We start from the raw sequence: 12042 nt of genomic DNA on the forward strand, positions 1-12042 counted from the left end.
CCTGTCCCCAGCAGTCCCCACCTTAGTTCTAACTCCCCTCCCAGCTTCGCGTCCCTATGGGCTGTCTGAGGTGCCCAGGGCCGGCTGCAGCGTTTGGGGGTCAGCAGGAATGGCTGAGCTAATGCAGAGCAACTTCTCGTGACTTTAAAAATTCTGCCAGGAGGCAAATCTGGGCTGGGGAATAGGAACCAAGATCCCGAGCTGGCCTGGGGAGCTGGAATTAGAATAGGAAATGTTGGTAAAACTGTTAGCTAGAAAAATAGATCACTTCTGCAAGTGTAGCGCTGACCATTAGAGGGAGCTCTTTAGCTAGAATATGCCAAGCAGGAGACACTGGCCATTTTTTGAAATGAATCATTTGGGCACATGCTGCTGGGGAGGGATACTATTGGGGGCTACAACAATAGTAACAGTGATGCTTTTTTCCTGCTACCTCCCAGGTTCCCCCTTTGTCCTTCTTTCCTTGTGGGCAGAGAGGGGCAGGTGAAGCGGGTGGGAAGTGGAGGAGAGCAGGTGCCGTCAGATATCACCACACAAGGAGCCCATAGGACATACACACTCTCCACGTGTCATTCCTCAGTCTCTCAGGAGTGTGTCTCAAGGGGACACTTTCTTGGTAATTCTCTGATGACGTTTGCTCCCTGCTGATACAGACTAAGCAGGTGCCTGTCCAAGAACCAGCACTGAGCAGAAACCTGTCCAAATTGAACATACACAAACTATCCCCTGAACTACCCCCCTTCCCCTCCGGGGCTCCATCATCCACTTTTCCATTCCCAAAGCTTTACAAGAGGAGATTCCTACCAGAAATTGAGCAAAGCTTTGAAACTGCAATGAATGGTCTCCAGGAATATAACCTTTTCCCAGGGCAGTGCCAGGGCTCCCGGGGAGGGGCGGGGGGGGGCAAGTGGGGCAATTTGCCCCAGGCCCCGGGCCCCACAGGGGCCCCCACGAGAATATAGTATTCTATAGTATTGCAACTTTTTTTTATGGAAGTGGCCCCCGAAATTGCTTTGCCCCGGGCCCCCTGAATCCTCTGGGCGGCCCTGGGCAGTGCCAACGCTGAGCCAATATGTCTAACCACAGTGTTTAATGATCCTTTTATGCTTTTGAGGTGCATGCTCAGTATGCCTCAGTAGGGCACCTGGGCTCAGCAGTACCTGTTCTACATCATTACATATTTGAGTTTATACACAAAGGGGCTGATTCTCCTTTCAGTTACTCCACTTTTACAACAAGGTAAAGTTCAGTGGAGTTACCTGGGATTTACACCAGTGTAGGGCAGGGAAGACTTGGTCCCAGAAACTTTCCCCTGCCCTGTGTCTCTGCCCCTCTCGTATGGGGGAATGAGGAGGCTTTAGTAGCTAGCAAGCAAGGAGCAGATTTGCATGAAGGGGCCGTTCTCCAGCACTGGCGGTTTAAGAGAGAATCGGAGGGTCCCAGCCACAGACCTATTTGCCTCAGGAAGTCGAGCTCATCTGGATTCCCACAATGGCCTGGGCCCCTCTACTCCTCACGCTGCTCACGTACTGCTCAGGTGATACATGATGTTTGCTTTTCCCCCTGGCTGCCTGCAGATCATGGTATTTGGGGATAAAGTCAATGCTGAGTCATTTTATTCAGGTTTCAGAGTAGCAGCTGTGTTAGTCTGTATCCGCAAAAAGAACAGGAGTACTTGTGGCACCTTAGAGACTAACAAATTTATTAGAGCATAAGCTTTCGTGGGCTACAGCCCACTTCATCGGATGCATCCGAAACTAATAAATTTGTTAGTCTCTAAGGTGCCACAAGTACTCCTGTTCATTTTATTCAGGTGTTTTCTCCTCCTGTTGCAGGTTCTCTCGCCCAGTACGTGCTGACTCAGCCACCTTCAGTGTCTGTGTCTCCAGGACAAAATGCTCAACTCACCTGCTCAGGGAACAACATTGGTAGCAAGTGTGTGCAGTGGTTACAACAGAAACCTGGCAGCACCCCGCTACTTGTTATATATGGTAGTAGCAGCAGACCCTCCGGAATCCCGGATCGATTCTCTGGTGCCAAATCTGGTAACACGGCCACGTTAACCATCACTGGAGTCCAGGCACAGGACGAGGCTGATTATTACTGTCAGGTGGGGGATGGTAGCGCTGCTCACATCGACACAGCCAGATGGGGAAGTGAGACACAATCTCTTGTTGTCCAAGGGAACGTGTCGCTCAGTTTAGATGCAGGGAGGGTTCCATTCAGAGGAGAACGTGCACGTGGGGCTGGGTGGGCGAAGGAAGATATTTTCAAGCAACACAGACAGATGGGGAAGTGAGACACAAACCTCTTGTTATCAAAGAAAACATGTCCCATGTCCTGATGAGGGCTTCCTTCTGTGGAGGAGACGGGGGGTGAAAGGAAGATATTTCCTCTGTCACAATATTTCCAGCCGCATGTAGGTGACTGGTCACCTACTCACTGTCCTCACTGGGGATTTCACTGTACAGCAAGTTCTCACCGAGGGCTAGAGGATTGGGAGCTAGTTGTAAGCAGGGTAATTCACTTACGGCTTCTTAAACACTTAAAGGAATCACCTGTGCATCTCCCTCCATTGCTCCAGCCTCTCTCTGTTCTGATCTCGCCAGTGGAGGACGTGGGCGCTCAGACAAGCTTGGGTTCTATGTCTCAAACCTACACTTCCAAGAATTAAAATACCCTCCCTCCCCTCTGAGCATCCGCCCAGAACCAATATAGTCTCTAATGGAGAAACGTGAGCACGGAAGCAGGGCAATGGAAGCTGCCCCCGCACTCCACCCCCCAGCGCCAAACCCTTTGGTGCCTTTGGCCTCTCACTCAGGAATAATCAGAACCTCTCAATCTGCTCTGGCTGTAAAAGCTGGGTCAGCTCCAGAATTGCTGAGCTGGTTCAATGACAGTAGGGCGTTTGCAGAAGAACTAGAGGTCTCAGGGCAAGGTGGGGGGATCTCTGCACTGATCCCCAGCTCTTTGTGTCCCACCTCGTGTTTAATGCAAGTAAATAAAGTGTTGGGGATGAGCCATGGTTCTGACAGCCAGTGTCGGGATAGTCGCCGTCACCCCCTGCTCACTGTTTGTGCTGCTCATAGCAGACCCTTCCCCTCCCAGGCTTGAGGTGAGTTACGTGGGGCTCTGGTTGGTTCCCATTTTTAAATCCAAGAACTTTAAAAGATAAACAGACACTAAATATTCCCAACTGGAGAGTCATGTCCGTGTTTGATTTCCCACCTATTTCAATCTGGGTGCTGGGGAAGGGATCTGAGAGGCTTCCCTCCCCCAGTGGCCAGTCTGCGTGTGAGATCAGCTCCATTGTGGGGAACTCCTGCAAATGCCTTTATTCAGCTGGGAACTGGCTTTGTCATGTGGCTTAAAAATGAACTTCATGTGTCAGGCACAGAACCTTCCAGAAGGCAGGAACTCAGAGTAGTATGGGACAGAGATGGGTTCTCCCTTCCCCAGAAACATAGACACAAGATAGCCTTTACTAATGAACATTTGAGGGTGTGTATTGGCCTGTCTTGGTGTTGCTGAGACTCCGTGTCGTTTTGTGTCTTTGGTGATGTTTCTAGCACTTTCCCAACTGCCCAGAGCAAGGAGCCAGGAGAACTCCTGAGGAGAAGCCTCCTCAGACTGATGCATCTCATTGGTCTTTAGTAATAAACAATGACAATAACACTGAGCTCTTCAGTGGGATTTTCATTCCTCACTCTCAGCACAAGGGGCGGCAGAGTCACCGCCCAGTTCTCTGAATTCCATTTTCTGCCCAATAAAAACCGCTCATGAATAAACATAAGCTCGTGTAGCCCTGCTGGGCGGCCTGGAGATGATGTAAATAAATCATCCCAGTGAGCAAAGAGCAGCTACTAAGAATGTAGATTGCCAGACACAAAAACCCAGATCCTCTAGTGTGGGCCCTTAGATGGGAGAATGGAACTTTGCAGAATCCCCCCATTTCCTCCTTAGCTCTGCCCTAGTTGGCTCTAGAAATGGTTAATCCTGGGCAAAGTGTATTTATTTCCCATTCCTCCTTCTCAGAAACTGCTGAGTTGGTTTCTGATCAATGAACCCGCAGGGAAATGACAGGCCGAGAGGGGAAGGATTGGGCAAGTTATAAATACCTGAAAACAAGGAGTTAGAATGGAAACTGTCGCACAGTCTGAACTCCAGCAGCCTCCAGTGCAAGCTTTCAAATGAAACGTTGATCGCAGGGCCGGCTCTAGGCACCAGCGCCCCAAGCATGTGCTTGGGGCGGCACTTTTCAAGGGGCGGCATTCGAGCACTTGGGGCGGCACTCTGTCTGGGGTTTTTTTGTTTTTGTTTTGCTTGGGGCAGCAAAAATCCTAGAGCCAACCCTGGTTGATTGTAGCAGACGGTCATTGCTGGAGTGGAGCTGAGCTAGTGATCTTATACAGCAGGAGCTCCTCCCTAAAGGATGGTCTCTCCTCCCACGTGCCCAGCTCTCTGTGATCAAAGGACCCAATCAGATAAGAACAAACTAGAATAAAGGTGGAGCTTAGATGCTGATCCCCCAGTAGGATCAATATAAGAGGCAGAGATTGTCAGGCCTTCTCAGTGGATCTGGCTGTTTTCTCCTAAGGGCCCAAAATCTCCTCACAATGCTCTGGGTTCCCCTCATCCTCCTGCTGGGGACATGGTGCACAGGTGAGAACAGGGGGCAGTGGGTTAAATAAGTTGCTGCTGAAGCTGATGCACAACCAGATTCACCAGTGGCTGGGCACAAACAGGGAGGGGTTGATAAATTTCTACCATATTTTCCAGGTTCCAGCTCGCAGCCTGTGCTGACTCAGCTGCCCTCAGTGTCAGTGTCCCCAGGAAACACCGTGAAACTCTCCTGCACCATGAGCAGTGGGACCAGCATCGGTGACTACTATGTGTACTGGTACCAGCAGAAACCTGGGAATTCCCCACGATACCTGCTGTATTACTATACGGATTCCAGCAAGGGCCAGGGCTCTGGGGTCCCTGCTCGATTCTCTGGTTCCAAAGACACGTCCAGTAACGCCGGCTATCTGACCATCTCTGGGGTCCTGGCAGAGGATGAGGCTGATTATTACTGTGCTGTGATAAAGAGTGGCACTGCTGCTCCACACAGTGATACAGACAGATGGGGAAGTGAGACAAAAACACCCTTCCCTCCTCTCCCCCGGCCGGGACCCTGTGTGCAAAGTTCACCAGTTGCAGAGTTTTGTCTCTGGCTGTGACAAATCACACAGCTGTTTATGACAAGGAAATTAAGTCCACACAGCTATTTTCCGCTCCCTCCTCATTCTCCTTCTGCAGGATGGGGACTATCACCTTCTCCCTAAGAGTCAGCATCCCCTCTGCTATCAGAGTGGGGAGCGAGAGACAACACTCCTATCACAGCCGTAAGTGTCAGCACAATTTAATTCCTTCTCAGATCTTCCTCAAGGCCTCCAGCAAACACAATGGAGTCGGGCCCTGAGATTTCTGATGCAGAAACACATCAGAGGCAGAGGGGTGGATGGGTATAGTCATGGCCGGCTCCAGCATTTCTGCCGCCCCAAGCAATTGGGGGCAATTGGGGAAGAAAAAAAAAAAAACGCGATCGGCGGCAGCAGTTCAGCGGCAGGTCCTTCGCTCCTAGAGGGAGTGAGGGACCTGCCGCCCCCGAATTGCCGCAGGTGCCGCCCCTCTCCCTTGGCCGCCCCAAGCACCTGCTTGTTAAGCTGGTGCCTGGAGCCGGCCCTGGGTATAGAGGGGAATGGGGCATGAGGTACCACACATAAGGAAACCAAGGGCTATTCAGGCTGAGAGGGGTTGGCAGGGAAGATTTCTGAGCTCAATTTTGGCCAATGTGAGCTTGACACCAGAGGAGCCATCGAAGGGCAAGATACCGGCAAGAACATGCCAGATGGGAGAATGAGCAGCAGGAGACAGGGCTGGGGTGACGTTACACCCCATATTCTTTATGGAAATATGCTTATAATATGGATATGGTTTAACTGAGATATATTTTATGCCAGATGGGTCTTGTGAGGTATCATTCCAAAGGTTACAATTCACTGAATGTGATTATTCAATTTCTATGCATGGATAATTTCTGTGTCTAAAGTTAGGAATATTGACTATGTAAAAATTACAGCTTGTGTGTGTATTTGGGAGACACACACCAGACAACAGGCCATTAGCCTTGACGGACCATTAGGAAAAAAGAATAAGACTTTGAAGACAGTCATTTCACTCCTTCCTGAGAGGCGTCCTGCGACCTATCTGTGACACTACTAGGTCAGGTGGTCCTGTCACCTGGTACTAAACACCATTTTGGACTTCAAGTAATTTTCCACTAAAAGGAGGGCGGAAGGTCAAGACTGGGAAACAAAAGATTCACGCTTTATTTAAATCTTATTTAAGGCTGGGGAATAAGGCAAACAGGACTCATCTCCATTGCCTTCCTGCCCAAGAAGAAAGACTGCTGAAAGTACCTGAAGAGACAAAGGAACTGAGCGGTAGGACAGGCTAGGGCTGAGTCCAGACTAAGACAGGAATCTAGTCTGCAAAGAGAAATAACTGGAACTCTAAGCTATAGAAACTCTGCAACTTGTCTAAACAACACTTATGCTGAGAAATTATTTCTTGAAATCAGTCTCTTTAAGATCTTAAGCTTAGTATGTGTGTTTTGTTTTATTTGCTTAGTTATCTGCCTTGTTCTGTTTGCTATCCCTTATGATCACTTAAAATCTGCCTTTTATAGTTAATAAATAATCTGCCTTTTATAGTTAATAAATTTGTTTTTGTTTATTATTAAACCCAGTTTGTGCAATTATTAACTGGGGAGGCAAGAAGCTGTGCATATCTCTCCTCACATTGAGGGAGAGGGAGAAGTTTTATGAGCTTGCGCTGTGCAGATCTTTCTATACAGCACAAGACAATATTATTTTAGGTTTACTCCCCAAAGGGGGTGTGCACATGAGTGCTATGTGTGTGCTATAGAGGGATTGAGAGCCTAGCACAGAAAAACAGGGTGTGAAAACCCAGGCTGCTGGAAAGGACGGGCTCAGTGAGACCCTAGCACCTCAGGTGGCATCACGGACAGGGGAGGGGGGTCCAACCTGTCACAGCGGAGTTGAAAAATCTATCAGCACAGAGGTGATACTGACCCCATGTGAGCAGAGGGAGATACTGAAGGATAAGTTTCAGAGGGAGAAAAGGAGAGGACAAGGAGGGAGCCCTGTGGGACTCCCACAGAGAAGGGGAACGGGGAAGTAGGAGGAGCTGACAAAAGAGATGCTGACAGAGCAGCCAGGGGAAATCCAGCCCAACCACTAAGCACCCCAGGTGACCGACACCCCATCATCTCTGGGCACCGCTCTCTGCACTGGTTTCCCATTGAACAAGGGCCAAATTCAACCTTTAATTTCCCATCTTCATTGCCCTTCATCAGTCACTATCTCGCGCGGTTTTATAGCAAGTCCAGCATTAATTAGGGGTTTTGCTGAAAGCCCCAGATTCTGGACTCCAGTGAGTCCATGAGCACCTCAGCTTTCAGTGACTAGGCAAGGAAGTTTCTAGCCCTCGGGATTGCAGATATTGAAAAAATGACCTTAGCATGCCCGAAAGGCTCAAACATTCAAAGACACGTAGAATGGTGCCCCCGTGTGTATATTTATTCATTTCATTATTTCCAGCGGCCTGACTCAGAATTTCAGAACTCTAGGAGCTGGCTGTTTGCTTCATGGCACTGGCCCAACTCACCTGCAGAGGTTGCCAGAAGCCTGCATGCAGTACTAGGAGCCATGGGCAGCGAAGGGTTAAGGGACCCAGTGGAGCTGAGCAGTGCTCCATGACCCTGGGGCTACAACTCCTGGTTTGGCCTCTGTGAGTCAGCTCCCATCTGCTTCCAGCCTGCCCTGTCCCCAGCAGTCCCCACCTTAGTTCTAACTCCCCTCCCAGCTTCGCATCCCTATGGGCTGTCTGAAGTGCCCAGGGCCGGCTGCAGCGTTTGGAGGTCAGCAGGAATGGCTGGGCTAATGCAAAGGTTACTAAGAAGCAGAGCAACTTCTCCTGACTTTAAAAATTCTGCCACGAGGCAAATCTGGGCTGGGGACTAGGAACCAAGGTCCCAAGCTGGCCTGGGGAGCTGGAATTAGAATGGGAAATGGTGGTAAAACTGTCAGCTATGGCAAGAGATCACTTCTGCAAGTGTAGCGCTGACCATTAGAGGGAGCTCTTCAGCTAGAACATGCCTAACAGGAGACATTGGCCATTGTTTGTAATGAATCATTTGGCCACATGCTGCTGGGGAGGGATACTATGGGGGGCTACAACAATAATAACAGTGATGCTTTTTTCCTGCTACCTCCCAGGTTCCCCCTTTTCCTTCTTTCCTTGTGGGCAGAGAGGGGCAGGTGAAGCGGGTGGGAACTGGAGGAGAGCAGGTGCCGTCAGACATCACTATACGTGGAGCTCATAGGACATACACACTCTCCGCGTGTCAGTCCTCAGTCTCTCAGGAGGGTATCTCAAGGGGACGCTTTCTTGGTAATTCTCTGACGACATTTGCTCCCTGCTGATACATAGTAAGCAAGTGCCTGTCCAAGAACCAGCACTGAGCAGAAACCTGTCCAAATTGAACACTCACAAACTATCCCCTGAACTATCCCCCTTTCCCTCCGTGGCTCCAACTCTGTCCTAGGATCTGATGGTGCGAGCCCCTCTCCGTGTGCAGGACGATCTCTTGCAGACTGAGCCCTTTGTTTTCCCAACTCCCATTCTGCTCTGCATATACATCGCCAGCAACCACACACCTGGTTCCCGTCAACAGCTTCAGAACTTAATGTTAGGAAATTCCTACTGGAAACACTGTAGGGAGCTTCGAAACTAGAGGGGAGGGTCCTCAGGAATATAACCTTTCCCCCAGGCAGTGCCAGCGTTAATATGATATTTATAAACATAATGGATTAGGGGAGGATTGGAGAATGGGGACAGGAGAGCGACTGGGAGGGAAGATCTCTGAGCTCGGTGGTGCCCAAGGTGAGCCTTTGAAGCCAGGAGCCACAAACAGCTGAGATGCAGGGGCGAGATTCTGTGCAAGATGGAAGTGAGCTCAGGAGCCAGGGCTGGAGTGCAGAGGTGTGTCAGCGAGTTGTCAGTGTAGTGGTGACACCGATCCCATGTGGGTGAAGTAGGTCACCCCAGGGTGAGGTGCGGAGGGAGAAGGGGGGCCAGGCGAGAGCTCTCCTATCAAATCACAAACATTTTTAAGCCACTCTCTTGCTCGTGGGGCAGCAGACTCCTGATGTTTGAGCACTCGGGGTTGGCAGTAGTGCCTCATGGCAGCGGCCCAAGGAGGCTACCGGAGGGCTAGCAATCTGGGTGCTCGTGAAGGGAACTGAGAGACTCCCATCCCACACGGTGCAGTCTGCCATTACCTGGAGTTTGACATGGCTCCGTTGTAAGGATGCTTTGCAAACCCCAGCAGTGCGATCACTGTGGGACGAGAACTGAAATAACCTTATACAGCTGGAGCTCATCACCCAGGGATGGTTTCCCCCAGCTTGTACCCATCTCTCTGGTCAGAGGAGCGAATCATATAAGGGCAAATTAGCATAAAGGGTGGGGCTTGGATGCTGCACACTCAGGAGGATCAATATAAGGGGCAGGTTCTCTGGGGCACTCTCAGTGGATGTGGCTGAGTTTCTCCCAAGGGCCTGAAATCTCCTCACCATGCTCTGGGCTCCCCTCATCCTCCTGCTGGGGACGTGGTGCACAGGTGAGAACAGGGGGAGTAGGGTCAATACACATTGACATTATTGCTGAAGGAAGTGCGGAAACTGTGTCACTAGCGGCCCGGGACGGACACAGTGGGGTTCACAGGCTTCTCCATTATTTTTCCAGGTTCCATCTCACAGTCTGTGGTGACTCAGCCACCCTCAGCGTCGGTGTCCCCAGGAAACACTGTGAAACTCTCCTGCACCATGAGCAGTGGGACCAGCATCAGTGGCTACTATGTGAACTGGTTCCAGCAGAAACCTGGGAATTCTCCACGATACCTGCTGTATTACAAGTCAGATTCTGACAAGCACCAGGGCTCTGGGGTCCCTGCTCGCTTCTCTGGGTCCAAAGACACGTCCAGTAACGCCGGCTATTTAACCATCTCCGGGGTCCTTGTAGAGGATGAGGCTGATTATTACTGTGCTGTGTGGCACAACAGTGCTTGTCACAGTGATACAGACAGATGGGGAAGTGAGACAAAAACTTCCCCTCCCCAAGCCTGGGCCCTGCAAAAATTTACTGATTGTAGAGTTTTCTCTCCTGCCTAACATACGATAGCGCTGTTCATCACAAGGAAATTCATATGATCTTTCCTCCAGCAAAGAGCAGGTAGCTATCACCTGAGATCTCTGATGTAGGAAAATCAGGTGGGCATGAAGTGAGAAAGCAAAGGAAACAAAAATCTCTGGTGTTCATGAAGCCTATTGCCCCTCCCGTGGAAAGAGAGAGGAGGATTCAGAGGTAGTGTTCTGCACAGAAAGGGATACAGGCTGCCCTTTCCGGCTGCTGGTTCTGTTATTGCTCAGAGCTCTCCCCTGGTCTGCATGAAGGAGTCCCTCACTTGGCAGCAACATGGACCATTAACGGCGGGGCCTGCAACACAAGGATAGCTGATGGGCCATGCTGGCATCTAGCATCATTCTCCGCCTTTTCAGTGTGGGGAGGTGCATTCCAAAGCCAGGGGATAGATGTTTATTAATGGAGGCAAATTACGTCCCTGTTTTATTGCATTGCACCAGGTAACTGCTCATCAGAGAGGACTCCTCTGACTCTCTCACACGTTTCACATCTAGCAAAAGGAGCCAGTGATTTCACTAGTGAAACCTCTCAAGAAAGAGTCTCAGTGTTAGAAATGAATTAGGATGACTTCAGCCCAGGAGCGGTCACAACCTGGTGACTTTAGCCACTGGGGGAGCTCGTTATCTCTAGTAGTGGAGTGTGAGACAATGCCGGCGGTGCAGCAGTGTGCACACAGGTGAGGCTGCAGGCTGCTGGGGACTGAAGTTCGGGGTTCAGCAGCGTGGAGCTGTGCTAAGACATTCCAGCAATGGGCTGTGAAGACAGTGACACAGAAAACGTTCTCTTTAGCGTTCCAGATCCTTAACCCCATAATTGACACCGATTCCCCTCCGCAGAAATGAATTTAGTAGAATACAGTGACTGCGCAGTCAGCGCCCCTCAGCTCTGCCATTTCTGTGGCTTTTCCTAGCAGGTTGTGGTCAAAATAAACGTCTCCTAATTAGTCATGATTGAGACTCTCCCCTGTCTCAGGGCTCTGCTGGGTGAGGGAGGATGGAAGGGAGGTGCCTGAAGCAGTCAATGAGCAGGGAGCAGATTTGCATGGAGGGGCCGTTCTCCAGCGCTGGGGGTTTAAGAGAAATTCCAGCCACAGACCCATTGCATTTTTAAGATGCCTCCAAATCTTCCCAGCCATCCTAGGTTCAGCATCTGTCTAGGTCTTATCTCCATGGAAACCATCTCTATCTCCCTCCATCAGGAGTTTACCAATCCTCCCCTTGGCCTGGGGAGGATAAAGCAGAGACCAAGGGAGCTCAGGTTTATTCTTGTTGAGCCTGACAGGGACAAATTGTGCCCTGCCTGCTTCTTGGTTCGTGTTCTTTCTCTGATCTCCCACCTGCTCTGGTACGGCCATGGAATGAGACAGGCTCTTCCCTGATATCATTAGACTCAGGATACAGAGCCCCAAATCCCAGTGTCCCAAACCAGAGAAACCCTCATTTCCTTCATGGGTTCCCGTAGCCAGCAGTAGAGTCTGTCCCAGCAGGGGAACCTTCTCCATTTGCTGTTCTGCGCTCTGGCTCTTTAAACCCCAGGAGTCGATGCTGGTCAATGGCGGGGGGGGGGGGGGCAGATCACGCTGGTGGCTGTGGCAGTGCAAGACCCCCACTCTGGACTCTCCACAGAGACTCTTCACTTTTCTCCTACTTGCTTTATTATTTAACCTCACCTCAATAAAAGACATTTTAGCCTGAAAAGTATCTTTGTGTG

General features: G+C 50.4%; 2 gene segments (V, D, J or C); both read left to right on the forward strand.

Annotated features, from left to right (window-relative positions):
* The window catches only part of LOC112116390, a 69590-nt gene extending 64263 nt beyond the window's left edge, over positions 1 to 5327 (forward strand). The window contains 2 exon segments of the V gene segment in view: positions 4780 to 5133; positions 5302 to 5327. Coding sequence covers positions 4780 to 5133; positions 5302 to 5327 — 380 coding nt within the window.
* A 4378-nt stretch (positions 5328 to 9705) lies between these two features.
* Positions 9706 to 11242, forward strand: LOC113405206. The segment is given in 3 exon segments: positions 9706 to 9751; positions 9877 to 10224; positions 11169 to 11242. Coding segments are annotated over 3 exon segments (468 nt in total).
* Positions 11243 to 12042: the final 800 nt, after the last annotated feature.

This window comes from Terrapene carolina, unplaced genomic scaffold, assembly GCF_002925995.2.
Source record: "Terrapene carolina triunguis isolate 2854851 unplaced genomic scaffold, T_m_triunguis-2.0 Scaffold34278, whole genome shotgun sequence".
NCBI classification, from domain to species: domain Eukaryota; kingdom Metazoa; phylum Chordata; order Testudines; family Emydidae; genus Terrapene; species Terrapene triunguis.